Source organism: Galdieria sulphuraria, assembly GCF_000341285.1.
Source record: "Galdieria sulphuraria unplaced genomic scaffold scaf_55, whole genome shotgun sequence".
Classification (NCBI taxonomy): domain Eukaryota; phylum Rhodophyta; class Bangiophyceae; order Galdieriales; family Galdieriaceae; genus Galdieria; species Galdieria sulphuraria.
The window spans coordinates 70275-93509 of NW_005178420.1; the positions used below are offsets into that span (position 1 = coordinate 70275).

Here is a 23235-nt window from a genome sequence, read left to right on the forward strand (position 1 = left end):
AGAAGAGTAATTCTACCATCCTCTTGGCAGGCAGTCGAGTGTTCTTTTTTGGAGATCGGTCGTGGAGATAGCCTTTGACAGCAAAGAATTTGAATATTTATTTTCGAAACCTGCAAGCTCCAAAGCGTTGATGCCTAATAGCGGCAAAAATCATGATGGAAAGGTAATTTCTTTTTGTAATTGAGTAGTTCCAGCAACTGATTGTACAGTTAGAGTGAAAGAAATAGCACGATGCCCTTGAGTGTTTTGGATGAACGAAGAACTCATTTGGTTGGAGTTTTGTTAGTTAGTCTACCATCGATGGCTATCATTCAAAAGGCTTTGATTGAAATGGACGATGGTTGCTTATCCGCCAAGGATTGTAACTCTCTTCTGAAAATTTTTCCATCAACAGAGGAACAGTCTTTATTGAAAAAGGCAAAGGATACCGGTGCATTTCTTACCCATACTGAAGAGTTCCTCTATAAACTCGCACAGATTCCACTATTGCAGATAAGAACCAAAGTTCTTTTGTTTAAAAGGGAATTTGATGAAAGAGGTGAAAATATTCTTCGACCATTGAATATTATTCACAAGGCAGTCGAGGTTTGTTAAAGTGTTGTGCGATAGTATCAAATGTATCAATCGTCTTTAGGCTGTTGAGACGAGTAAAGCATTAAAAGCAATCTTGGGTGTGATATTATCTCTGGGAAATTATATGAACGGTGGTACAATTCGTGGACAAGCTGACGGCTTCATCTTGGATATTCTTTCAAAGTTGTCAGACACGAAAGCCATCGACAATGAGACAACATTTCTTCAATATGCTGCTCACGTTGCTTACTACGATGCACCAGAGTCTAGAGCTATCGTCATTGAACTTAAAATTTTGCGTGAAGCTTCAAAGGTGAGTGTGATTTGCTTATCCTGAAGTTCAAAGATCACAATTACTACAGATATCATTGTCAGAGGTGGCTGAAAGCTTGTATGGATTGCGAACGGAATTGAAGGACTTATCAGACGCAGTGCGTTGTTTGGAATGTGATAATGCAAGTACAAGAAAACTGTTGAAATATCTTGAGAATTTTGAAGGCTACGCTGAGAAAATTTTAAACAAGCTTGAAGAGCTTCTGAAGAAACGCACAAACGAATTTCAACGTCTAGCGCTCATGTTTGGATATTCTAAATTCGAAGCAGAATCTCTGACAACTTGTGACTTCTTTAAGGAACTTCACTGTTTCGTAGTCGAAATTGGAAAACTTCTGGCGAGGGAAGAATCTCTTGAGAAGGAAAATGAAACGCAAAACTAATCATTGCAAGTGAAGCCATGGTTTTGAGGGTTTTTGAGTGACTGGTCAGCTTCTGTCCGTGTATTAATGTAGTTATAGGTCCCATGTAGGAAACCAGTCTTCTTCAGTCAGTGAAGCTGACGTAAAATCAGTCTCGAGAAATTCTTGCACTATTCGATGAACTGTGGATACTTTCTTTTGGTATTTTTCATTACGCAATTCCAGCGTTTCGTTTTTTTGCAGACAAGTCTGAACTTCGATTGCGCGTTGCAAAACGTACATTGGAATTCCTGATTTTGCAGCGCAGTGTACAGCGTACGATTCAGTTGATAATAAACCAGGAACAACTCGGTATAATGGAATCAGTTCCCTTCCGTTTCCTTGAGGTCCTCGATTTCTAACAAGAATTTCAACTTACCTTTCTAGATGGGTATCTCTTTCAAATATGCACTCCATCGACATTATGCTAACTTGTTCGTTGCTTTTTGAAATGATTCCATTTGTAAGTATGTCATACATATGAGTAGCACAGAAAACTGTTGGCATCTATTATTCGGTTTAAGAATGTTAACAAAACTTGATTTTCTCCAGAGCACGTACTTTATCTTTCATTTCTAACAACGTGAGTAGAGTAGCAGATAGCAGTGCCATTCCATTGCTTGCCATTGTTCCTTTGCCAAATTCATCGATGACTAACAACGACTGGTTTGTACTAGTTCGCAGCATCATGGCAACTTGAGTACAATCGAGAAAGAATGATGATAAATGAAGAGAAATACTATCTTCTGTCTGAATTCGCGTCTGTATCTGGTCCGTCAAGGCTATTTGTGCTTCTTTAGCAGGTACGAAGGAACCAATGTGTGCAAGGTATACAATGAGCGCTATCTGTCAAAGTTATAAAAATTGAAGTCGATGAACTCTTTGCGACGATACCTGTTTTAAATAGACACTCTTGCCACTATAGTTGGGACCTGTTACGATGTATAAGCTATTCATAGTTGCAGCAGTATCGTTTGCTACAAATTCTACTTTCGAGTTAAGTTCATACAGAGGATGTCTCCCGGACTTGATAACGTAACCTCGGTTCTTTGTCACTGATGGTTCGCACTGTAACGGATTTCTTAGGAAGCAAAATATAGCCTTGCTAATGCTTTTTCTTACCCACTGATATTGTATTGCTGTTAAAGCCATAGAAATGAAGCAGTCAAATTGCGCAGTTTGCTTAGAGCATTTATAAAGCATTGGCAGTAAAGGAATGACTTGTTGCTCTAGTACATGTAGACACTCGTTCTCAAGTTCCTATACAACAAAATTCAGGTTGTATAAGAACTGCATAATGAAAGTAGAATCTTACAAGTATTGTGTCGAAGATGTCTCCCAGTTTTTCATCCAATTCACGCATCGTTGACGTTTTATAATAAACAGTATCGGAAGTCGAAAATGCAAGTTCCAAGTCTTTTGCGTAGCTCTGAACAGTCAAGTCCAGGCTACCAATAGTGTCACCACGGCTCTCGTTGTCTTCCTTTCCGGTTGCAAGAAGATAACCAAGTCTTGGTATGTACGTGACTTTAATCCATGGGATATGTACTCCTAGGGCATCCAACCTGAAGATATTTTTCAAAATAAAAGAGCTTCATGAACCTTGTTTACCTTTCTATTTCATTCGATCCCACTTCCGTGAGATGTTCCTCCAAAGAATAGTAAAAGCACCTAGCATTATCTAAATCTTCGCAGTATCCATCATTGACATAAATTCTGCCCTGTAATTTGCTTTCCTTGAAGTTTAGAACTCTTTCGATCCATGACAGTATATTTCGTAGATCATCGAATACTGCATCATTGTAAAATATGCTGAGAACCTGTTGAAAATTGAGCAACTTTCCTATATCCATATTTGAAAACTCAACCTCCAGAATAACACTTTCTTTGGCAAGATGAGTATTTCTAACAAAATCGAATAGCCATATAATGCTTCTCGTTGATGTCCTCAAATTGCTCCAGTCCACAATGGAAGCAGCATAATTGCTTATTCTTCCAGGTATTTGATAAGTGTATAAAAAAGACATTTTCTAAACTGTAAATACCTGGAAGTGATTTTAGGCACGTTGCGAATACCACGGAGATGATTGGAGATTTCTCTCAATAGCTCCATGTTGCAATTATTCACTAACCAAGATACGACTCTTTGTCGAAACTGAATGATATTCAAGTTCTTGCAAGGCTGCAGCAACCAAGTTTTCAACAGTTGCCTACCTTGGAATGAACTAGTTCTATCCATGATGTTAAAAACAGAAAGTCCTTCCTTAGAATGACCATCACCCATCATTTTAGGATGTATTTCCGATTTCAAAATTTGAAATGCCATCAAGGAAGAATAGTCGATCTTTAGCATGTCGTTAAGAGAAACAATGTTTATGCTGTTGATGTTCAAAAGGCCTATTTTGATAGCAAGTATGAATTAAGCGCAACATTTTAGCCATTCGCCTATCGAAAGGATTTGAAATACAAACCTTTGTACGTGTATACCACACCGGCTTTCTGAATGTATGAAAATAGACCAGCCAAAGCTGCTAATATAGATGAAGGGAGATTCTGATCCAATAGACCCAGCTGTGCCATTTTGGCTTCTTTACTCGCTTCCTGTGGAATTCCAAGTATGACGACTTGCTCAAATGTTGAAAGAGCTTGCTTAGTCGAGAAAAAGGAATAGCTCAAAAATTCTAGTTTGAATGGTTTTGCAATTTCCAAAAGATCGCTGTATGGTTTTTGTGAGATATCAGACTTATCACTAAGTTCTGCAAGCCCAAAATTCATAAGCAAACTCTTCAGTTTTTCGTTTGTATTCGATGGAATTATCACTACATCTGCCTCCATTTGTATGAGAAGCGAGAAAAGATAATAATTATCCTTGGAATCATCTTCGTGGAACCTATAACAATGGAGGGTTATACATAGTTCCATATCTGAAACTGTCTATATTATACTTGCGTTCCACAAGAGATTTCGTTGTCAGCACAAGAATATCTAGCAAACCCACTTTTTTCGGAAGGAAAGAAGGCCAGGAATGTACGGTTTTCTACTATGTTTTCTTGTTCCGTTTCAGAGAAGAGGTCATCTAATTCCTGGAAATCTGTAGGAACAGCTTGAAGTTCTTTCGAATTCGAAGTTTGGTCAGTCATGTTATTTTGACAATGCAAAATTTTTTATAAAACTAAAAATGAAACACTTTATTTTATTTTGGCGGAATTGGTCATGGGCATTTTTCTTTTTATGTACGAAAGGAAAGAGAAAATATACCAAAGTTGGCAAATTTCAGTCATTCCCAACGTCAAGAAAACAATGTTCTTTAACAGATTCTAGAAAAGACGAAATTATCTGAGCGTTATCTAGAAATTTCAGATTCTAGCGCTTCGTTTATCGAACGTCACATCTCCATTCCAGAGAAACAAAATGGATGCCGATTCGGCTCATTTGAGCCGTGGAAGCAATGAGCTGAAAAAAATTTAAAAGAACCTGGGCACATTCCAAAAAGTGTTTTTTTAGAGAAGTAGTATGATGAGGAAATCATTGCCTGTTTTTGTTTTTGCAATCATTTTGGTAAATGCTGTCTCAAATGTCCAGGCATCAACAGTATATGAGACTTTGGAGTCTCTGAAATATATGGAGTATCTCAATATTGTGAAGGCCGCAGGTCTGGACTCGAAATTCAATGATTCAGCTGTTACATGGACTGTATTTGCAGCAAACAATACTGGAGTAAATGCTACTCTGGCACCGAAACATTTGGTTGTGTCTAATATAACTTCGAACTCGACTGAGAGCAAAGATATCATTGAATACACATTGTACAACCATACTCTTCTATCTGATGATATTAAGACAGGAACAACTATCCTTACTGCTGTTAATGGTATGAATCTGACAGTGGTTAAGAACACAACAGGTTAGAACATTACTCTGTTTTCTATCTATAAGAAGTTGTTGACGATATTTAGGAATATTTGTTAATGGTATAATGGTGGTGACACCAAATATCACAGCAGACAAGTCTGTCATATATGAAATGGACTCTTTGCTGATCCCACCGGATATCAAGCTGTAATTGAGTGAGTGTAATGTACTGTTCTTAGTGTTTCTTCAGTTGTTTTTGGTTGTGCAGTAGTGTTGTGTGGATTTGAATAAAAAATCTTTATGTCAAATTGTGAAAGATTTCAAGTATGATGGACCGTGTTGGATTCAACACTTATGGAATACGTAATTCGTAACGTTCCGACTTGGCTGAATAAGAAGTGAGACACTGGATCAGAACTCAAACGTTTAGTTTCTACTAACTGGTTGCGTTTAAGGGACTTATCGAAAGCTCTAGAAAGAGTAGAGATCAAGTTCGATTCCCTGAAGAAGTTACACGGTTGGAACTACAGTTTCATCTTGTTTTCTTCAGAAGAAGAGGCAAATCAAGCAAAAGTTGTTTTTGAACGCCAAAAAATCAAAGGTTTCCAGTTTGAGTTGGAACCAGCACGCAACGTCAACAAGAAGCGTAAACACACGGAATATTTACAAAGAATTGACGAGAGAATAAAGCAAGCCAATTGCTCACTAACCAAGGAGGATCCCGAAAGTGATTCAAAAAAGGCAGTTGCTGATGTCGTGGCACCGTGGCGCCACTACAGTTATCCTGAACAGATTCGACGGAAAAGAAGTGCTATTCTTGCAGTTCTCGCCAGAATTACGTCTTCTCTAAAGTCTCAGGCCGTAAGTATCGCATCAAAATTGTGACTTGGTGTTTTAAATAAAGTAGGGATCTGGCTCGTTAACTTGGTTGAAGAGCCTACAGAAGAGGCCCTGTTGTACACTTGAGAGCGTAATAGATATGCCAGAAGAAGAAGGTGCCAGGTTGTTTTACCGGAATAAGAACGAGTTTACTATTGGCTTCAGCTACAAAGACGATGGCTTATCCATCGAAACAGTTGGTTTTGCTCTTGGTTTGTTTCGAGAGGGAGAGGTATTCAAAACTTTCGTATCTCCACTTTTCATCTCATTGAAACTAGAAAGGTAGGGGTTGCCTCTGTAAATGAAGAGTGCGTAACAACCTCAAAGAAAGCTATTGCAATTGCCAATATCCTGGAAGTTTTCATAAGAAGCAGCCAACTTCCTGCGTATGATAAACGCACTCATAAAGGTTTTTGGAGACAGGTGCGTGTACAAATGTGTCCGTTTGGCATTTATAGACATTTCTTTTAGGCTACAGTACGAGAAGGCTTCCGTACGAAGGAGATTTTAGTGTTAATACAGGTTCAAACAGAGGGCTTTGACAGAAACATCATTCATAAGGAAACTAGCCGGATAGTTGAGTTTCTGCTTTCGTCTAGTCAAAGTATCAATTTAGAAGTACACGGTATAGTGTTGCAGGTAGTTGTTCCGTAGGATTGATTCGTTAGGCAACCATTACATGAGATTTTTTTATAGGAACACAATGGAATTAGCAACTTCGTTCCAACGGATAAATGTCCAATCACGATTTTTGGTCAACCCTATTTTCATGAACAATTAATGAATTTGACATTTCGTATCGGTTCGCTGTCTTTCTTTCAGACCAATACATTCGCAGCTGAGAGGTTACTTAATGTTATAATGGAATGGGGAGAATTGACTAGCCATTCAACGGTAATTACGATTGGCAAATTTAATTGGAAGTTTATCGCTCAACAAGGTTCTCGATCTTTGCTGTGGGACGGGAACTATCGGAATGTGCCTTGCATCCAAAGTTGCTCAGGTGATCGGTATTGAATTGGTTGAAGAAGCAGTTAATGATGCAAAGGTCAACATGGAAATGAATAATATCCAAAATATGACGGTATTGGTTGGAAAAGTAGAAGATAAGGTGGGATGAATAGTTTCATAACATGTAAACATATTGTGACTGGCTTTAGTTAAAAACAGCAATTCAGTTGTGTCGGTCTTCCCAAATTGTTGCCATTGCAGATCCTCCAAGAGCTGGACTACATCCTTCAGTCTGTATTCTTAGGTTTACATGTTGATTTGGTGACATTATGTTTAGGTTATCAAGACATTAAGAAATGTAGTACAGATAAAGCGCCTTATCTATATTTCTTGCAATCCCGCGAATCTCGTTGGGAATGCGGTGGGTTTGTGTCGCCCGAAATCAAATGCTTTTCGAGGAGAGCCTTTCAAGCCTATAAAGGCAGTAGGAGTCGATATGTTTCCGTACACGGAGGTATGTTGTTCTCTTAGAGAATATTGGTCAGAATTAACGAAACATAGCATGTGGAGCTTGTGACACTGTTTCATCGAATTGAAAGTGACATAAAATAAGAACTTTTTAGAAATGCACATGACACTTTATTGCTATCCTGAGAAGATGGAAATATTTTCATGATAAACTAGCAAATCCAACACTGTAATTTTCGCGGTTAAAAACAACGTAATAGTTTTTTAACACGGTGTCTCCCAAAATCATACTATAGCCTTCAGAGGACTCCAAACCTGGGAATTCCAAAATGGTAAAACAATACGCATTATCACCAGAAGAACTTGTTCTTGACTTCTCAGGAATGGTTGTATTACCATTACTTTCAATATCACTGAGAGGAACTTGCAGCATGTAGTCTTTTGGTTCAAGACTGATATGAAAATTGGATGTTATCTCGATAGTTATTGTAGGAAATTTTTCAATGTCGCTAGAAGAGAAAAAACCACAAACACCCTGGAAATGGCGTTAGCCTGTCGCTTTCATTCCAAATACAATACTTACTCCGCCTCCAGTGAAGATGGTTTCAGATACCGAACTATTCGAACAGACTAGCGGAATGTCACACAGATTAGACTGAAAATACTTTTTCACGTCTTCAAAATATTTTGAATCAAATACGAGAGTCGTTGTGCCTGAATCAACAACAGCTCCAGAGCTAGTTGATATCAAGCTACTATTGCCTATTTTAATACCTTTACAACTCTTGGAAAAATTTTAATTCTCACTTCGGTGCAATTTTCTATGCTTACCAAGTCATACAATAAAGAGTTCGCTCTAATTTTGTTCGTTAGAATTTGTAGCTAGTTCCAAAAGTTGACATACCCATGTCTTAGAGGAATATAATGAATATCACCACTATATAAACTATGGTCTATACCGCCTAATGTGAGAGATCCACCTTCGTTTCCCAGCCGGATTGAGAATATATCAGAAAGGTTATTCGTTCGAACAAGGTCTTCAAAAAGCGGCGTGGCACAAGAAGGATTGCAACTTGCACCTTTAAACGCCATACCTATTACACCAGTTGCCTTTCCAACGGGATAATCTTTCCACAGTAAGTCATAGTAGAAACAATTCAAAGGCTGTATTCACCTGATACATTACGTAATATTCCACCAATAGTTGCTCTGGTTGAGAACCCAGCTATCTGCACAGTATCGTTAAAGTAGACTCCAGCAGCTGCCCCGGTGCCATAAACTATCAAAAAGAAACAGCCTGATACACCGAGTGCCTCGTAACAACAGGCATTATTTGTCTTCGAACAGCTTTCGGTGATACAAAGTTGAGAACTACAAGTCTTTGAGTTGCAAGAAGATGAATTGCAGGGTATGACGAATCCTGAAGGGCTCTGACTTATGTCAATCATACCCTCAGAACTACAACCTTTACAACCGCGGATGGGTATTATCAAGTTGGAGCTTCCAGTATCAATTTGAGCAGCAGTTTTTTGTCCACCAATTTCTAAATCAACATAGTATCCACCATCTATAAGGCTGGAGTTTGTTACGAGTTGGAGCATGGACGTTGTTCCTTACCTGGTATCACATTTCCATGGAGAGACATTTCTTTATATCTCGAATTTGCCAGAGGTGATAATTCTTGCTTCTCTGCCTGCAAATCCTTTCCATATTCTTGCAATGCTTTCCACGAAAGAGCTTTCGTTCTGGAAGACCAACGATGCCTGTCCTTAGAAACAAGGGTCTCAAAACTGTTTGCAACACGTTTAACTTCAAGTCGACGTAAGCCTTCGCTGGAACTAATAAAGTTTGCAAAACATGGTTCAAAAAACGAAAATATCAACAATGAATAAAATAGGACACAAAGCAAGCTCTTGATCTTCATGATGACGCAGTTGAACCACAACTCTTTTGCTCAAGCAAATTTTCTAGATTTGCAGTGGAATTCAATTAGAATTTTCGATGTGGAAAGAATCTTAATCCTTGTTCTGGTCTTTGAAAGGCCCACGCTAAAAGATTGTATCGGCTTATATGGAGAATGTCTTTACTATTAATGCCAAAGGCCCACAGACACTGGTATCTACAAACATCAGGACAGGCTAAAGTCTTAAGAGTAGAAACAATACTGATACGAATAAGCAAAGTGGTCTCATTTCTTATGGACTACCTCCTTTTACATACGTTTACAAGCGTTTATTGAAATTAAGCCTATTAATTAAAAAACTCTTCTTAGATTAGCTGAACAGTATAAAAGATAGAAGGACTACATAATTTTTCTCTCTTGAGCAATTCTTGTAAAGGCCTCTTAGCTCAACTTCATTTTTCCATCTTCAAACAATAAGCAAGACAACTCTCCATCACTTTTTCCAGCCAACAGCAAATTCTTCTCACTGTCCCAAAACAAACATGTGAAATAAGTATTCCCTTGCTTTCCCTTTCTACCACTTTCGTAGAATGGCGTACTAAGAGCTCTACTATCCCAAACTTTTATCTTATTGTCACGGCCAGCTGTGCAAAAGAAATGGTTCTTTAAAGGTGAAGAAGTCACTGCAGTAGTCGCCAATGAATGCGCGAATTTCTTTCGAAGAGCAGGTTTCTCCTGACGACAATCAAGAAGCGTAAATGAACCATCCATGTTTCCAGCGACAAGGTAATCCTGATTCAAACTTTTTGTGGAAGAATTGATAGGTCTTCCAACATTTGTGGAAGAAGTCAAACAACATCTATCGAGATCCCATATCTTCACAGTCCCATCCCAAGAACTACTCAACAGAAAATTCATATCTAACGAAATGACGGAAGAGACTCTCTGTGAATGACCAGGCAAAGTTTCTTCCGTTTTGAGACAATAAAGGTCCTTATCCGGACTAATAAGGTCAGAATACAGCTCTATGTCGTGTTTCTGAACTCTTAAAATGGATCCATCAAAAGCACCCAGAAATATGGAATCATACTTGTCTCCTGTGTTGCCATAGAACAAAACACTTTCGATGGAATTCTTCTTGGTAGATCCAGGTTGATTCAAACTTAAAGAAATGTTCTCGTTGCCTTCAAGACTACTGAGAACCAAAAATCCAGATTGTAAACAGGAAACTAACTTCTGTTTAGCAGGAAGCCAATCAACGCCAATGACTGTCGATTGCTTCGCGTCTTTGAAAGCAGGCATCTCCCACTCTGCAGAAAATTGGCTATGACTCCAACTCCAACCATGTAAAAACCCTTCTGCAGCTCCAGCGACTACTTTTGTAGATTCTGAAAGATGGAAGCAATATAAGCAAGAAAGCCAATGACTTTGACTGTTGGAAGAAACTTCAGTAGGCGCTGACTCTCGCTGAAAGCACAAAATTTCCAAAACGGCTTCCCGCGATTTTCCATATTTCTCACAAAACTTGCCTAGAGTTGTGCGCAATAATATTCCTTCTACTGCAAAGTCAAGAAGGTCCACTGGACCGTCTTTAGATAGTTGACTAATAGTTTTCCTGATACTTTTGCGCCCAAAAGTGTCAGGAACGAAAAGCTCCAAGTTATTCAAGGGCTCAAAAGCTGCATTGTCCTTGGGTTCAAAGACGAGTCTTACACTTCTCAGGTCTTCTGTCGACGGTGCAGCTGCCATTTCGTCAAGCCCCTTAGGATTTCAAAATCTTAGAGGGCTGAAGATGTTTTCGAACAAAAAGTATCTCATGATAGCTGTAAAGTGAATAGTAGGAATATCAAAACAGACTCATATTGATTTATTAATCATTTGAAATAGGTGATGGTAACTTCAACTACTCTAGTAGTTTAGAAACATCTGTATACTCTTAACCAAACGATATATCACATGATGAATTTTTTTCAAGAATTTTGTGTCTCGGAACACTGATGCGTTCTTTCATATCCTAGTATTCACACCGAAAAGAATCGTTATTTGCTAATGATTATTCAAACGGCTGTTGCATTTCAAATAAATGTGAATTCCATCTCTGTGGTCGATAAGGAGGGGTTGTGCTCCTATCTTTTACTGTTTCCTTCATGTACGACTCCATAAATAACTCGAGCGATATTCTATGACCTGTTGTTGTTGACATGACAGGAGAATTTCACTGTTTTATTTAGTTTGAGTTGCACTTTGAAATAAATAATTGGCTGTTCATTTAAAAAAATTCCATCTTTATTCTTTTCGTACTTCGAATATAGATTATGTGGCTCATGAGCCAAAATGAAGACAAATACTTTTTGTATTCTGCCTTTCATGTGCCCGTGTATAACCACATAAAATAGGTCTTCGAACGTCATCAGAGTTTTCGATAGGAGTGACTATTGATAGTCTTATTTGTTTCTCTTATCTCATATCAGAAAAGGTGTGAAACAATTTATGTATATTTACGTCAGAGCTAGCAAAGTCATGCTAGAATGCTACGGACATGAAAACGAGCTTGAAGATTGATGAAGAATGCCATTCGCACAAGCCTCAGAGTTTTCCTATTGCATTATTCGATCACATAGCAGGAAGTTTTCTATCAATGACATTCTTTGAAGAAAACTAAGCAGCAAAATGTCTTTTTATCTATCAAACAGTCTATTTGAAAAGTGAATGTTGCCTTGAGTCTCAAAGAAACAAATATCCTTAATTTGGTACAAAGGAAGCGAAAGGAGGAGGACACGAAGTAATTCATTCAGGAGAAATCGGATGAGGGTGCGATGGGAGTAGACACGAAAGAAGCGCCAATTTAAAAACTATCAACTACAACTATTACTAATTTAAGAAATGGCTTTTACAATTGGACGCCTGGAAGAGGTTACCAAGCGAATAGAATCTGCACTTGAAAGAGCTAAATTATCGTCTATGGAAGACAACGAGGAAAGTATGAACGCTTCCAAAAAGGCTGCATCGCCTCAAAAAAGTTTGAACGTTGGCGCTCCACCTCCTCCAGGACCTCCTCCTCCACCGTTGACAAAGGCAAGTGCAGGTCAAGAGTCTTCGGAGTCTTCTACGCATTCTGCTTTGTTTGCAGCTATCAACGCAGCAGGAACCGATATTACCAAAAATTTAAAGAGAGTGTCAAAACCAGAGAAACAGCAAGATGAAGCTTCACAAGAATCGAAAGACTCAACACAAGCTAAAGTCACAAGCAAACCAAAAGCTGTCTCAAAGACTTCACAACCTTCTGGAGAACCGAAATGTTATTTAAAGGATGGCAAGACTTGGAACATCGAATATCAAAATTCCAACTACAATATTCAAGTCGAAGTTGCAGACAAGAAACACTCGGTTTACATCTATCGTTGTATCGACAGCGTGGTTAAGGTGATCGGTAAATGCAACTCTATCACTATTGATAGTTGCAATAAGTGTGGAGTTGTATTCGAAAGTGCTTTGAGCACTTGCACTGTTGTGAACTGTAATTCGGTTCAGCTCCAGGTTGAGAAGCAAGCCCCTAGTGTAGCGATTGACAAGACTGATGGTGCTAACATCTTTATTCCATCCAATATTGTTTCAGAAACACAGGTAAGCGAAGTATGTAACTGCATATTAAAGCCTAGAAATTCACATCTTTTAGGTTGTCACGGCAAAATCTTCATCTATTAATGTCACTGTCACGAATGAAGAGGAAGATCCAGTTGAGTTTCCTCTGCCCGAGCAGTACGTCACTTACTGCATTTGAGTTACAGACAAACTAACTTTCTATAGGTTTATCAATAGATATGTGGGTGGACGTTGGACAACCGAACCAGTTCGACATGAGTGAAATTTCTCTGCAAGGAAGCGTTTCGAAATACTAAATACTAGCGCATAGCTTCTGGAATAAAGTTTGTGTATATTGACTGTGTTAGTCAAAAGCACTAAGCCACACTTTTTGTACAACAATAGTTGTTCTTCCCCTCCTTTTTGTCACTATGAGATAACTAATCCATATACAGAAGATCACCTAGTGTCCAACTGCTATGGACTGAACAGTCTCGCCCTCATATTCACAAGAAACCGTTCAGCTTCGCTCTTCTCTCTCCTGATTTCTGATTATGTTTTGTAACTCCTCCCTAATACGAGCTATTCGACTTTCCAAAAGCATCAAACGCATCTGACTCAGTTGAGCATTCCTTTCAACTGCAGTGACGGGCTTTAACTTCTCAATATGTTGGTGAAAACTCTGCTTAACTTGGCTCAGTTCTGAAAGAATGTTCTCCAGAATCTTTTCTAGATCTTCCTCTCTTTCTTCAGTTGCACTGGCTAAAAGACGACAGAAATCACCAAACTGTTTAAAAAGCTGTAATAACAGGTTTTGCAGACGTGAAGATGATAAGAAGTCGTCGTCCTCCATAAAACTCTGGTAACAGACGCAAATATCAAATTTTAGTAAGAATACGCAATGTCTGAACTCTCATTTCTGAAGAGTTTGAATAATTTTTGCTACGATATCGTGTTTCAATTTCATAAAAGAAGGAATACTTTTCATTCCTTTGACTTGAACATATCGAAATAGAACACAAACTTTTTCACCTTCTAATGTTTGCCATGGAAACGATCTTGATCCAATGACATTTCAAGACCAACTAGTTTATCTCTCATACTGTTCTCATGATTTTTTTTCTATTTGGGATGAACATTCAAGGAGCTAAACGTGGTTATATGTGAAAGGTTGCTCGAGTTCCTAAAACCTATTACGACCCTATTGACATGAGTTGCCCTCAAATGCAGTGAAACTAGAATAAAATTGTAGAAGTATCCATACTATGAAATGAGCAACTCTTTCTTTTTGGTTTTCTTTAGTAAATTGGAAGTTGCTGAGTTCCAAATAGGAGGATAGACCGTGGCTATTCTTTAATTATTCAAGAGACAGACATTTGTGTTGCTTCTGCATGTGTAAGGGCCCGAGTAGAAGTGTCTTGTAATTGCAGGACTTGTAAATACCACGAAATCAATGGATGGAGACTGAAAATAGTAGATATTCTTATCCTTTCTAGACTGTTTCATTTACCCACAAGTTTGTGAATTCATACATGGATGTGGAAAGTGGAAGAAGCTATCAAGTGTTACAACACTTCGTAAAAGTAAATAAGTTCAAGAAGAGTCTGTTAGGGAGACTATTTCGTTTGGGTCTGACAACTTTACTGTTTGTTTGTCTCTTTGGCACAGCCATTTGGATATTCAAAAAACTCACAATTTTGGGAGAAGGAGTTGAAATATCGTGGGAAGGAAGTAACGTTGTTCCACTTACCGCTTCCAATTTTACATCTTTCATATTTGATATTGACAAAAGTGTATTGGTTAACTTCTATGCTCCTTGGTGCCCTCACTGTCAGCAATTTGTCCCCAACTTTATTCAGCTTTCCAAGTTGCTAGAAAACGACACAAATATCGTTTTAGCAGCCATAGATGCCTGGAAGTATAGTGAAATAGCAGAAAGTTTTCAGATAAAGGGCTTCCCGACGATCCTCTTATTTCCTCTGTCCCAAAAACGAACTCCTATTGTGTATACTGGTTGGAGAAGAAATGTAGAGAGTATCTTAGAATTTCTCCAGTCGCAGACTTTGTAAGTTCCGAACAATTATGGAAAGAATAAACGAAAGACGGTGAATAAATATTTCAAAGATGCGAGAGATTCAACTCTTGGAATTATTTATTCCATGCCGTGAGCGTCAAGTGGAGTTATCTGTTTAACAAATGACAACGGATAACCTTGTAAGACAAAGCAGAAGAGTTTCATTTGAAAAAGAGTTACTGCCTGTAAAAGTACAGAACAGAAACCCGACCTTCATAGCTACAGCAGAGAGAGATATCAGCGTAAAACTTGTTACACGCCATGCATCAAAACATTCAGAAACTGGAAAGTGTTGGCATGCTGTCAAATCTGAAGACCAAACCCTAGGAAGCTTGTGCAAATGCTGTAAAGCTGTTTGCGCAGTTTCCTCTATGTCTACAGCAGGGGACTGCATTGAAGCTCTTCGTCAACACAAGCAGAAAACAAGAGTTGAAAGTTCAGTAGATGGCTGTCCAAAGCAAGTGACAACGGACCGTCTATTTGTGCTAGATGCAGAAAATGGGGAGTTACGGGGCTATATACTTATTGAAGAATTACTTTTTGTGGAACTGGAGCAAAATGTAACAGTAGGTTACGTTGAGACTGTCATCAGAGTATCGTGTACGCTAAGAGTCTACAAGGTATTTATGAAGAAGTGCGATGTGGTATTTCGGGACGACACGAGTTTGGAGATTGCTGCGAGAAAAGTTCGTAGTTTTGGCGTGTTTTGTGCGCCAGTTGTAGACAGTGAAGGAAACTTTCTTGGAATAGTCAATGCTTTGGATATTATTCGTGAAGTTGAATTTGAGGCTGCAGAAGATTTTATGCGGGTCAGTGGATTGAATTCAGTGGATGTCGTAAGTTTCAGTTTCCTCTGAGATGTTTACAAAACTCAACACGTCAAGTTCCAATCCTATTTTGAGACTTCCTCATTTTCACTTATTCGAGAAAGACTCTCTTGGCTTGTTGCTTTGTTACTGTTTCAAAGCATCTCTTCCATTATTCTAGGCTTTTTCCAAGACCTCATTGAAAGACATGTAGTGATTGCCTTATTCCTTACTATGCTTATAGGGACAGGAGGCAACGCAGGGAACCAATCTTCGGCTATTGTTATTCGTGGTTTAGCAACTGGAGAAATTGATCGCAGAAATGCGTACTTGTAAGTATATTTTCAACTTGGTCGATTGTATTAATATCATTTGGTTTGGAAAGAGTTGTTTCAAGAGAGTTTCGAATTGCAGTTATCATGGCCAGCATTTTGAGCATTGTTGGCTTCGTTAGGGTTTTATTTACTGTGCCAAATAATATCAAAGCTGCGTTAACTGTATCTATTGCTCTTTTTCTCATAGTGATTTCTTCAATTGTGGCTGGAGCAGTGACTCCTTTGCTATTAGAACAATGTGGTGCTGACCCTGCATATTGTGCTAGTCCAGCCCTGGCAACTGCTACAGATGTGGTAGGAGTCTTGCTTATTTGCGCTGTGGCAATTGTAGTTTTGGGATATCCTTCATAACAGTCGTCAGAAATGTAATACAACAACTGTACGGCAGCAGATAAGAGAGAAATTCATTTTTGTTTGTAATAACCAAAATACTGCTTCTCTTAAACGAAATAGGGGAGAATTTTATTCGTTCAGTCAACATCTGCCATTGCAGACACTTCTGCTTCTGTAAACTTTCCTTTGCCTTTGTCCATAAGTCTATCCCGATTCTTGCGTTCCAGCGTAGCTTTCCTATCCTTATCCAACTTTAACTTCGAAATAACGACGTTCGATGGATGTATTCCCACTGGAACTGTCATTCCTGAATAAACTAGTTATTTACCATGATAATACGAGGATCTGGGGGAAACTCCTACCATTTGCCTTTTCTCTTGTTACTCTTTCCACGTGTATTCTATATTTCTTTCGATAGCAGGTGGTAACTTTTCCTTCTCTTCCCTTGTACGCTCCACGAACAATAATAACTTCGTCTTCTTTTCGAATAGGCAACGAACGAACCTAGGAAAAAACAGCTTAGAAACAACCAGTGCAGTCTGACGAGCAACACACGTTATATTTCGTACGGAGTTCTTTGGATAGAGGAGCACTCATCAGTATTCTCCTTACAGACGAGGGTGCCTGAAAGTATGCTTTCCTCTGTTTCCTTCTTGAAGACGATACAACTTTAGAGTACTTCATGAGGCGACTGCTACAAGGAAATGACCCAGTCGCTATAGAAGAAAAAGTAAAGGATATCCTTTATCAACAAATGCGAATTGAATTCGACGGCGTCGAATTAGAATTGGAGTCATGTTGATACCTAAGAAGAACCGTAACGCAGTTTACTCGTTTATCTTGTCAAGTGGAGTAATAGTGGTAAAAAAGGACACACACGCTAAAAAGCACCTGCAGCTTGACGTTCCCAACCTTGAAGTTATGAAGATTTGTCAGAGTCTTACCTCCCGTGGGTACTTGAAGGAACAGTTCAGTTGGGGTTATTTCTACTACATTCTTACTGATAATGGAATTGATTACTTGCGCCGTTATTTGAATCTTCCAGTGGAAATCGTTCCGGAAACTCTAAAGAAACCAACAAGACCGCCAGGTGTTCGCCCTTCGTCGTTTCCACAAGAGGGTCAGGAAAAGAGACTGGCACCGGGTAGAGGTGACTTCCGACCCGAGTTTCGAGGAGGTTTTGGCAGAGGAAAAGGAGAATATCGTATAGGTGAAAGTGGTCAGTAAGGAACTATCAGAGGCAACTATAAAGCTGTTCAATTTTCGACCTGCTTTTGTTATTTTTCTTTGTGTTTCATTTTGCGTTAATAACAAGCCGTCTTTAAGCAGATATAACACAAATATTTTGACCAGCAAACTCAATAATTTAGTGTCGAAATGAAAACGAAAATACTTCATATGAATGTTTTGCAAAGGCAAAAATTCAAAGGAAACTGCATTCTAATTCTCCGATGAAAAGTAGTGTCGTACATAGGAAACGCCATAGCTATTTTTCCAATGGTTTTACATAGCGTATCCAACTTGACCTCACCTTGCCAATCACAAGGTTAGAACAAAGTCACCTTCATATTTGGCTATTTGAACCACATTCAGAAGGGACGTCATTTTATCCCAACTCCCAAAGTTTTGATAGTGACGCATGTTCTGCTCCATTTCAAAAAGATTCGAACGTCTCGGTGATACTTGTTTGCTAGTCATAGACATATCGTTATTCTCGTTCTCCAAATCAAAGCCTAATGTCTCCTTTCCTCTCCATAGACTACTTATTTCACTCGAGTCTTCCCTTCTTCTCCGCTTTGCAATCGTTAAATTCCTCATTGATGTTTGTGAAAAGCGATCATTGCATTCCATTCTATCCATATCCATACGGGAAATGTTCTCCAACTTGCACGTTTCCAGAGCCATATGTTGCCTACAAACAATCTTCTTCCTTCGAAATCTAACTTCCTTGTTCCAATGTTGTGGAGGTCTAGGCAATCCTGTGCGCTTCTGATACTTTGCACAAGCATTGCACAACGGCAATTTTTCCTTTGATAAATACCAATTAGGAGAATGCGTCTGGTGACAGTTGGAGCATTCCTTTGAGGCCTTTAAACACTTCCTCACAGGAGCACGTGTATACTTTTCGACAAGTTTATGGCCTTCAAAAACGCTTCTGGAGACAGAAGGTAATGCAAAATCTCCTGGAATTGCCGCAACAGGATTAGAAGAAACATCATGCACTGCAGACACGGAGTGTTTTTCACCATGAAGTTTTGTTTGCATCACCTGACTTTCTGCTTTTGAAAAAGTTCTCGATGCCGCACGATTTTGTTCGAGTAACCGAGAAACGCTAATATTTGATTGGCTTCGACAAGTCACTGTATCCTTTAATAGTTCTACTTCTGAAGGATTGGTTGAAAAATTTGAAACATTTTCAGGGGCTCCTAAGCAGAGTATCGCAGGTAGCTTTTCTAACATCAAGGACTTCTGAGTCCCATAAACACAAGCAGTAGGAAGGTTCATGTTAGAGTTCATATTGGTATTAATTCTGGTTACAGAAGGAACGGAGAAAAGATTAGCTTGAGAAGTCATTAGAAGCAAGCTATACATAACAGAGAGTCTACAAGGCTTTCTTAAAGTAGAACTGTGAGAGTTATTCCGAGAGGCGTGGGAGTATGTCTCTCCCAGAAAGTTTTCTTCCAGTGAAAAGCCTCCAACGGCTCCCAAACAACTCTTACCTTGCTTTTTAATACAGAATCCTTAGTATATTTCCATATTTTCAAAGCCAAATGCCATAACAGACCGCTGCGAATGGTAACCTAATTATGTACAGGGAATATCCCTGAGAGAGGTTGGCAATGCTCATCGTCTTGGTACAACGTGGCGCGACAGTGTGCGCAATTGTTTGTCGAAAATGAGCCATACAACTGTTCGGCTCAATCACAACTGCTCTACGTGGCGGCCTAGAGAAATTGGATATGAGTTTTCGCGCCAATCCTTCGGATCTTTCCATTTGTCAAACATTACATTTAACAAATAAATTTAGTAGTGGAATCATAACCTATCAGAAACAACACATTATTCTGTTTCGTTCGATTTAAATATTTGTCTCGTAAAGTGTGCTCGTATATCTGCGTTAGGAGCCCGAGCTTTTTTTTGTCCAAACTTTTCAAGATAAAACTGGAATTCGGTTAAGTATTGTAGGAAGTCTCCATCGACTGGAATATTTTTGTTGTTCCTGTCCACCCTGAAACCTTTCAACTGAAGACTAAACGTCACTCTGTCTATGAACTGCTTATATCTAGACTCATGTCGGTGTAAAGCACAAAAACGAATAAAGATACTGTTCTCTATTTTGGTCAGTTGTACAGATAGTCAATAACTTAAAAATTCCAGAATCTTGTCCGTATTTACACCAAGTCTGCAAGCAGTTTTTCCATTTACTCATTTTCTTACTTTGAAATACTTTCCCCTTGAAAGATTGGTTTTCTGCCGTTTATTAACGTTGGTGCTCATGTATGGAGTTGTTCACTTTCAAAAAAACACTTTCATTTTAGGAAACAGACTGAACTTCGAGGAGCCTTGAAGGCTTGTCAAAACCAGTCAGTCAGTCAGGGTTGAAAATAAAATTGGAGAACTACCTCTGCAAGTTATTTACGACAAAAGTGGACTGTATGTAAACCTAACCGTCACTTTTCACTTTGTTCTGAACAGTTAGCGATGCTGAATGTAGAAAATTATTCTGAAGCTGCTTTCCAAAATACCTTGTTCCTCATGAAACGAATTACACGTAACAAGGAACTATTTCTTGCAGATGAAAAAAGGAGTTTCTAAAGAATGCCGCCATCCATTTAAAAACAAGCATCTTCGTGCGCACTTGAAAAAACGACGCGAACTCTTTCTGTCTGACGGAAGGGGCCGTTTATATTTCTTTTTCACACAACGGTATTGTGTGCGACTAAGAAATCGGACGATATATTCGTTTATTTAAACAATGTATCCTTTGACAACCAGAAAATAACAAGAGAAGAAACCATATATTCCTAGCACCCTGCAGAGCTGGTCTTCCCACTTAATATGAGTGCCACGATCAAGCCATAAAGAGCAAGAGCCTCGGCGAAAATGAGGATAAGGATCATTCCAACAAATAATTTTGGCTGTTGAGCTGTAGCTCGAACTCCTGCGTCGCCAACTATTCCTAGAATATTCTAAACAACACATAGCGAAACAGGCACTGATTCTCACCTATGCAAATTCCAGCTGCGAGACCACTGAGACCGTTCGCTAATCCAGAAGCAAGATGTGCAAAACCAAGAAAGTAAGGATAGTTCGTTTCAGCAACTAACAGAGTCAAACAAACAACTTGTATAGCCAACACAAAACATACTTTGTCCAACCAAAATTACTGCAACGATGAGGCCATATATGCCAAGTACGCCAGCCATTACTACTGGAATTATTGATCGCATAACCAGTTCGGGTCGCATCACTCCCATCGAAGCAACACCAACGCCACTCTTAGCTGTGCCATACGCTGCACCTAAATCTAATAGACAAGTTGAACAAAAGCAGGTAAACAAACTGCTTCAACTTAAGCTCACTTGAAAACACAAGAGCACTTGCTGCACCGATAAAACCAAAAAAGGAAGCCGCTGGAGGACAGGAAGACATAGTACCAATCCGCTGGACCCAATTAATTTCACAAAACAAAGATTCCTTCAATTGTCTGGTGGTAGCGTGAAAGATATGTAAAGATTCCGAACTTTCTTCAAGAAGCAAGTCAAAAATACTCTGACAACCAGTATAGCAAGTTCACTGCATTCTATCTTCGAGAGTTCATATGTCATAAGGCATTTAAGAGTGATATAAAATACAATCCGTTAAAAATGTATAGTTATTCAACACTTTTTTAAAATCGCAACGTCTGTTTAATAATCTACCTCAACCAAAATCTTTTTTACATAATAGTTGCTCTATAGTTTCAAAAAACACTTCTTGGCAGATCAGAAAAAGTCCGTGGATAATCAAAGTTAGTGAATTAGTTACTAAATTTATTGAATCAAAGGACAGTAACAAATAATGAGTCGTCAATAGAAGAGTTCTGATTCACATGTTGACAAGTCCGAATAACTTCATTCATAGATTGCGGCTTTCTTGATACGATACCACATTTAAGGTTGTCTGATCCAAATCATCTCTGTCCAGAGATAAAGGATAGTACAGTGTGTTTCGTCTCAAAAAAGTATGCAAACATTTTTTGACTGTCCCTGAGTACGTCAAGTACTCACGTCATCTACCTTTGTCAGCATTTGAAAAATTCTCGGAACTATAAAGAAAGATCGATGCCTTGGTATCCGACAATTCTCCAAAAGCTCGCTTTGATACGCAAGATTTGCAGTAGGGACGGCAAGAGATGTATCTACTTTCTGAGGTATATCAAAAGGAGATAGGGACACTGTCGTTTCGGATTCTGGTAAAGACCAATTGTCGCTATATCTTCAGTTCTCTTACTATTTGAAGAGAAAATGGGAACAGGGACTGTAAATTCACTCAGTAAGAATGGAACCTGCCTTATGGAAGGAATATTTTCTTCAACGTTTCTTTGGTCCCGGCACAACATACTCTCCTCATTGGCTTTCTCTCCAGAACAAGATTGCAGTCTGTCAACTATCATTACACTCCTTTGCAAGGTTACATAATATTATTACACAGAATCCAAGAAACTGAACAAATTCTACTCAACTATTTTATTATTGGGTTCTCATGACAAAGCACTTCTATGTTTGAAGTCGTTGAAACGAAGAAGAGTCTTTTCTCAGTAAGAAAAATAAGCTGCAGTAAGTACTGTCCTGTTGAGATCCATTCAGAATTTTTTGGTTGTCACTACACCGAGTTGGTCTGAAAGCAGTTAAGGCATTGCTTTTTAGTGATTGTCACACGACATTGCAGTTATAAATATTTTTAAACAACAGAATGAAAAGACGACAGTGCCTTGTACTCAATGACACGTTTACATTTTAAATAAACGAACAATGCGATAAGATTAATAGTACTTTGTGTGAGACATGAGCAAAATATTTCTTGTAAGAATGACAAGGATAGTAACTTATCATCATTTCCAACATAGGTCCTCCATGTCACTCAAAAACCCAAACTATCCATCTTTAGTAGGGCTGAGAATCTTTCTAAGGGACTTCCAACTTCCCAGGAACCAAAGACATACAACAAAATAGTCAATAAGAGCTACTTTGCTAAAAACTCTCGTACTCCTAACATAGTTCGCAATCTTTGACAAAAATTATCGATGCCGCATCCAAAGAATATCTATCGTAATGCCATCCAGATCTTTTACTCCTACGAAGCATACTTTCGTTAAACAATATGCAACTTCTTCTTCAAAAAGACCACAACGTTTTCGTTAAAATGGATTCCCATCAACTGGAGAAGACAAAGAACTTGCAGCAACATTTCCTCAACTTGTCGAGTTTTTCCTTGTATCACATTCCAATCCATAAATGGGTTAACTCTCTCCACTGATTGATTGCCTATTCCTTTCAGATTGCTCAGGTGGAATACGACTCAATAGGCCTAAAAGAGAATTTTCCAACAGACAGAAAAGTGATCTGCGTTGGTCCAACCATAAATAATTGTCTCCAAAAACTTTATCAAGATCTTCACTAGCCTTGTAACCTAAAAAGGATTTGAGAGAGATGGTACCACACACTACAACTTGAGAAGGTATCCGTAGCCATTCCTTCCTTAT

The 23235-nt window shown here is 38.7% G+C and overlaps 15 protein-coding genes across 15 annotated transcripts in view; 7 read left to right on the top strand and 8 right to left on the bottom strand.

The window, feature by feature from the left end:
• Positions 1-1327, top strand: part of Gasu_54420 (uncharacterized protein) — a 2341-nt gene extending 1014 nt beyond the window's left edge. Inside the window, exons 3-7 of the mRNA XM_005703454.1 lie at positions 1-6; positions 68-163; positions 214-585; positions 635-886; positions 936-1327. The exon at positions 1-6 is cut by the window's left edge and continues 683 nt beyond it. Of these exons, the coding sequence (XP_005703511.1) occupies positions 1-6; positions 68-163; positions 214-585; positions 635-886; positions 936-1289 (1080 nt within the window). The 3' untranslated portion in view covers positions 1290-1327. The remainder of the gene's footprint in view (positions 7-67; positions 164-213; positions 586-634; positions 887-935) is intronic.
• A 4-nt stretch (positions 1328-1331) lies between these two features.
• Gasu_54430 (DNA mismatch repair protein MutS) lies at positions 1332-4636 on the bottom strand. The gene is made up of 10 exons (XM_005703455.1): positions 4302-4636; positions 3779-4197; positions 3353-3704; positions 2919-3299; positions 2623-2872; positions 2430-2567; positions 2202-2375; positions 1869-2153; positions 1687-1814; positions 1332-1638 (listed from the first exon to the last, which is right to left on the bottom strand). The coding sequence occupies exons 1-10, from the start codon at positions 4445-4447 to the stop codon at positions 1362-1364; spliced, it is 2550 nt and encodes an 849-aa protein (XP_005703512.1). The 5' UTR covers positions 4448-4636; the 3' UTR covers positions 1332-1361.
• A 100-nt stretch (positions 4637-4736) lies between these two features.
• Positions 4737-5466, top strand: Gasu_54440 (beta-Ig-H3/fasciclin). The gene is made up of 2 exons (XM_005703456.1): positions 4737-5211; positions 5264-5466. The coding sequence occupies exons 1-2, from the start codon at positions 4821-4823 to the stop codon at positions 5368-5370; spliced, it is 498 nt and encodes a 165-aa protein (XP_005703513.1). The 5' UTR covers positions 4737-4820; the 3' UTR covers positions 5371-5466.
• A 30-nt stretch (positions 5467-5496) lies between these two features.
• Gasu_54450 (methyltransferase) lies at positions 5497-7627 on the top strand. The gene is made up of 10 exons (XM_005703457.1): positions 5497-5557; positions 5615-6020; positions 6067-6270; positions 6321-6461; positions 6510-6677; positions 6735-6932; positions 6979-7149; positions 7199-7279; positions 7327-7503; positions 7551-7627. The coding sequence occupies exons 1-10, from the start codon at positions 5514-5516 to the stop codon at positions 7599-7601; spliced, it is 1641 nt and encodes a 546-aa protein (XP_005703514.1). The 5' UTR covers positions 5497-5513; the 3' UTR covers positions 7602-7627.
• A 4-nt stretch (positions 7628-7631) lies between these two features.
• Gasu_54460 (aspartyl protease) lies at positions 7632-9486 on the bottom strand. Its single transcript, XM_005703458.1, has 6 exons — positions 9075-9486; positions 8632-9024; positions 8362-8584; positions 8289-8313; positions 8041-8241; positions 7632-7992 (listed from the first exon to the last, which is right to left on the bottom strand). Exons 1-6 carry the CDS (start codon positions 9379-9381, stop codon positions 7660-7662), a joined length of 1482 nt encoding a protein of 493 aa, XP_005703515.1. The 5' UTR covers positions 9382-9486; the 3' UTR covers positions 7632-7659.
• A 147-nt stretch (positions 9487-9633) lies between these two features.
• On the bottom strand, positions 9634-11146 carry Gasu_54470 (uncharacterized protein). The gene has a single exon (XM_005703459.1). The coding sequence runs from the start codon at positions 11107-11109 to the stop codon at positions 9802-9804; it is 1308 nt and encodes a 435-aa protein (XP_005703516.1). The 5' UTR covers positions 11110-11146; the 3' UTR covers positions 9634-9801.
• A 1070-nt stretch (positions 11147-12216) lies between these two features.
• Positions 12217-13377, top strand: Gasu_54480 (adenylyl cyclase-associated protein). The gene is made up of 3 exons (XM_005703460.1): positions 12217-12984; positions 13037-13119; positions 13168-13377. Exons 1-3 carry the CDS (start codon positions 12244-12246, stop codon positions 13223-13225), a joined length of 882 nt encoding a protein of 293 aa, XP_005703517.1. The 5' UTR covers positions 12217-12243; the 3' UTR covers positions 13226-13377.
• Positions 13378-13391: 14 nt separating this feature from the next.
• Gasu_54490 (uncharacterized protein) lies at positions 13392-13906 on the bottom strand. Its single transcript, XM_005703461.1, has one exon. The coding sequence runs from the start codon at positions 13793-13795 to the stop codon at positions 13463-13465; it is 333 nt and encodes a 110-aa protein (XP_005703518.1). The 5' UTR covers positions 13796-13906; the 3' UTR covers positions 13392-13462.
• Positions 13907-14446: 540 nt separating this feature from the next.
• Gasu_54500 (protein disulfide isomerase family A) lies at positions 14447-15187 on the top strand. The gene has a single exon (XM_005703462.1). The coding sequence runs from the start codon at positions 14475-14477 to the stop codon at positions 15009-15011; it is 537 nt and encodes a 178-aa protein (XP_005703519.1). The 5' UTR covers positions 14447-14474; the 3' UTR covers positions 15012-15187.
• A 149-nt stretch (positions 15188-15336) lies between these two features.
• Gasu_54510 (magnesium transporter, MgtE family) lies at positions 15337-16537 on the top strand. The gene is made up of 4 exons (XM_005703463.1): positions 15337-15582; positions 15637-15852; positions 15901-16154; positions 16208-16537. The coding sequence occupies exons 1-4, from the start codon at positions 15388-15390 to the stop codon at positions 16506-16508; spliced, it is 966 nt and encodes a 321-aa protein (XP_005703520.1). The 5' UTR covers positions 15337-15387; the 3' UTR covers positions 16509-16537.
• An 8-nt stretch (positions 16538-16545) lies between these two features.
• Gasu_54520 (60S ribosomal protein L26e) lies at positions 16546-17146 on the bottom strand. Its single transcript, XM_005703464.1, has 3 exons — positions 17046-17146; positions 16853-16994; positions 16546-16797 (listed from the first exon to the last, which is right to left on the bottom strand). Exons 1-3 carry the CDS (start codon positions 17085-17087, stop codon positions 16628-16630), a joined length of 354 nt encoding a protein of 117 aa, XP_005703521.1. The 5' UTR covers positions 17088-17146; the 3' UTR covers positions 16546-16627.
• Positions 17147-17156: 10 nt separating this feature from the next.
• Gasu_54530 (40S ribosomal protein S1e) lies at positions 17157-17777 on the top strand. The gene has a single exon (XM_005703465.1). The coding sequence runs from the start codon at positions 17286-17288 to the stop codon at positions 17715-17717; it is 432 nt and encodes a 143-aa protein (XP_005703522.1). The 5' UTR covers positions 17157-17285; the 3' UTR covers positions 17718-17777.
• A 204-nt stretch (positions 17778-17981) lies between these two features.
• Positions 17982-19096, bottom strand: Gasu_54540 (uncharacterized protein). Its single transcript, XM_005703466.1, has one exon. It carries the CDS (start codon positions 19080-19082, stop codon positions 18030-18032), a length of 1053 nt encoding a protein of 350 aa, XP_005703523.1. The 5' UTR covers positions 19083-19096; the 3' UTR covers positions 17982-18029.
• A 1282-nt stretch (positions 19097-20378) lies between these two features.
• Gasu_54550 (V-type H+-transporting ATPase subunit c) lies at positions 20379-21196 on the bottom strand. The gene is made up of 4 exons (XM_005703467.1): positions 21074-21196; positions 20860-21018; positions 20718-20813; positions 20379-20670 (listed from the first exon to the last, which is right to left on the bottom strand). The coding sequence occupies exons 1-4, from the start codon at positions 21141-21143 to the stop codon at positions 20516-20518; spliced, it is 480 nt and encodes a 159-aa protein (XP_005703524.1). The 5' UTR covers positions 21144-21196; the 3' UTR covers positions 20379-20515.
• A 615-nt stretch (positions 21197-21811) lies between these two features.
• On the bottom strand, positions 21812-22156 carry Gasu_54560 (uncharacterized protein). Its single transcript, XM_005703468.1, has one exon. It carries the CDS (start codon positions 22144-22146, stop codon positions 21892-21894), a length of 255 nt encoding a protein of 84 aa, XP_005703525.1. The 5' UTR covers positions 22147-22156; the 3' UTR covers positions 21812-21891.
• Between the last annotated feature and the right edge of the window lie 1079 nt (positions 22157-23235).

Bases quoted from the DNA above. Each gene is read 5' to 3' on its own strand.
- Gasu_54430 (XM_005703455.1), bottom strand. From the start codon at position 4,447: ATGACTGACCAAACTTCGAATTCGAAAGAACTTCAAGCTGTTCCTACA. The intron at 2,873-2,918 runs GTAAACAAGGTT...AAATATCTTCAG, and splicing joins GGATCGAATGAAATAGAAAG to GTTGGATGCCCTAGGAGTAC. The intron at 1,639-1,686 runs GTAAGTTGAAAT...AGGAAACGGAAG, and splicing joins AGAGATACCCATCTAGAAAG to GGAACTGATTCCATTATACC.
- Gasu_54440 (XM_005703456.1), top strand. From the start codon at position 4,821: ATGATGAGGAAATCATTGCCTGTTTTTGTTTTTGCAATCATTTTGGTA. The intron at 5,212-5,263 runs GTTAGAACATTA...GACGATATTTAG, and splicing joins AGTGGTTAAGAACACAACAG to GAATATTTGTTAATGGTATA.
- Gasu_54450 (XM_005703457.1), top strand. From the start codon at position 5,514: ATGGAATACGTAATTCGTAACGTTCCGACTTGGCTGAATAAGAA. The intron at 6,271-6,320 runs GTATTCAAAACT...GAAACTAGAAAG, and splicing joins GTTTGTTTCGAGAGGGAGAG to GTAGGGGTTGCCTCTGTAAA. The intron at 7,280-7,326 runs GTCTGTATTCTT...CATTATGTTTAG, and splicing joins GAGCTGGACTACATCCTTCA to GTTATCAAGACATTAAGAAA.
- Gasu_54460 (XM_005703458.1), bottom strand. From the start codon at position 9,381: ATGAAGATCAAGAGCTTGCTTTGTGTCCTATTTTATTCATTGTTGATA. The intron at 8,314-8,361 runs GTATGTCAACTT...GAACAAAATTAG, and splicing joins TATATTCCTCTAAGACATGG to AGCGAACTCTTTATTGTATG. The intron at 8,242-8,288 runs GTAAGCATAGAA...AATTTTTCCAAG, and splicing joins ACTCTTTATTGTATGACTTG to AGTTGTAAAGGTATTAAAAT.
- Gasu_54470 (XM_005703459.1), bottom strand. From the start codon at position 11,109: ATGGCAGCTGCACCGTCGACAGAAGACCTGAGAAGTGTAAGACTCGTC.
- Gasu_54480 (XM_005703460.1), top strand. From the start codon at position 12,244: ATGGCTTTTACAATTGGACGCCTGGAAGAGGTTACCAAGCGAATAGAA. The intron at 12,985-13,036 runs GTAAGCGAAGTA...CACATCTTTTAG, and splicing joins ATATTGTTTCAGAAACACAG to GTTGTCACGGCAAAATCTTC. The intron at 13,120-13,167 runs GTACGTCACTTA...AACTTTCTATAG, and splicing joins GAGTTTCCTCTGCCCGAGCA to GTTTATCAATAGATATGTGG.
- Gasu_54490 (XM_005703461.1), bottom strand. From the start codon at position 13,795: ATGGAGGACGACGACTTCTTATCATCTTCACGTCTGCAAAACCTGTTA.
- Gasu_54500 (XM_005703462.1), top strand. From the start codon at position 14,475: ATGGATGTGGAAAGTGGAAGAAGCTATCAAGTGTTACAACACTTCGTA.
- Gasu_54510 (XM_005703463.1), top strand. From the start codon at position 15,388: ATGTCTACAGCAGGGGACTGCATTGAAGCTCTTCGTCAACACAAGCAG. The intron at 15,853-15,900 runs GTAAGTTTCAGT...CAACACGTCAAG, and splicing joins GATTGAATTCAGTGGATGTC to TTCCAATCCTATTTTGAGAC. The intron at 16,155-16,207 runs GTAAGTATATTT...TGGTTTGGAAAG, and splicing joins GATCGCAGAAATGCGTACTT to AGTTGTTTCAAGAGAGTTTC.
- Gasu_54520 (XM_005703464.1), bottom strand. From the start codon at position 17,087: ATGAGTGCTCCTCTATCCAAAGAACTCCGTACGAAATATAAC. The intron at 16,995-17,045 runs GTGTGTTGCTCG...GTTTTTTCCTAG, and splicing joins AACTCCGTACGAAATATAAC to GTTCGTTCGTTGCCTATTCG. The intron at 16,798-16,852 runs GTAGGAGTTTCC...TAGTTTATTCAG, and splicing joins AACAAGAGAAAAGGCAAATG to GAATGACAGTTCCAGTGGGA.
- Gasu_54530 (XM_005703465.1), top strand. From the start codon at position 17,286: ATGTTGATACCTAAGAAGAACCGTAACGCAGTTTACTCGTTTATCTTG.
- Gasu_54540 (XM_005703466.1), bottom strand. From the start codon at position 19,082: ATGTATAGCTTGCTTCTAATGACTTCTCAAGCTAATCTTTTCTCCGTT.
- Gasu_54550 (XM_005703467.1), bottom strand. From the start codon at position 21,143: ATGTCTTCCTGTCCTCCAGCGGCTTCCTTTTTTGGTTTTATCGGTGCA. The intron at 20,814-20,859 runs GTATGTTTTGTG...TGACTCTGTTAG, and splicing joins AGTAATTTTGGTTGGACAAA to TTGCTGAAACGAACTATCCT. The intron at 20,671-20,717 runs GTGAGAATCAGT...AGAATATTCTAG, and splicing joins CGCAGCTGGAATTTGCATAG to GAATAGTTGGCGACGCAGGA.
- Gasu_54560 (XM_005703468.1), bottom strand. From the start codon at position 22,146: ATGATAGTTGACAGACTGCAATCTTGTTCTGGAGAGAAAGCCAATGAG.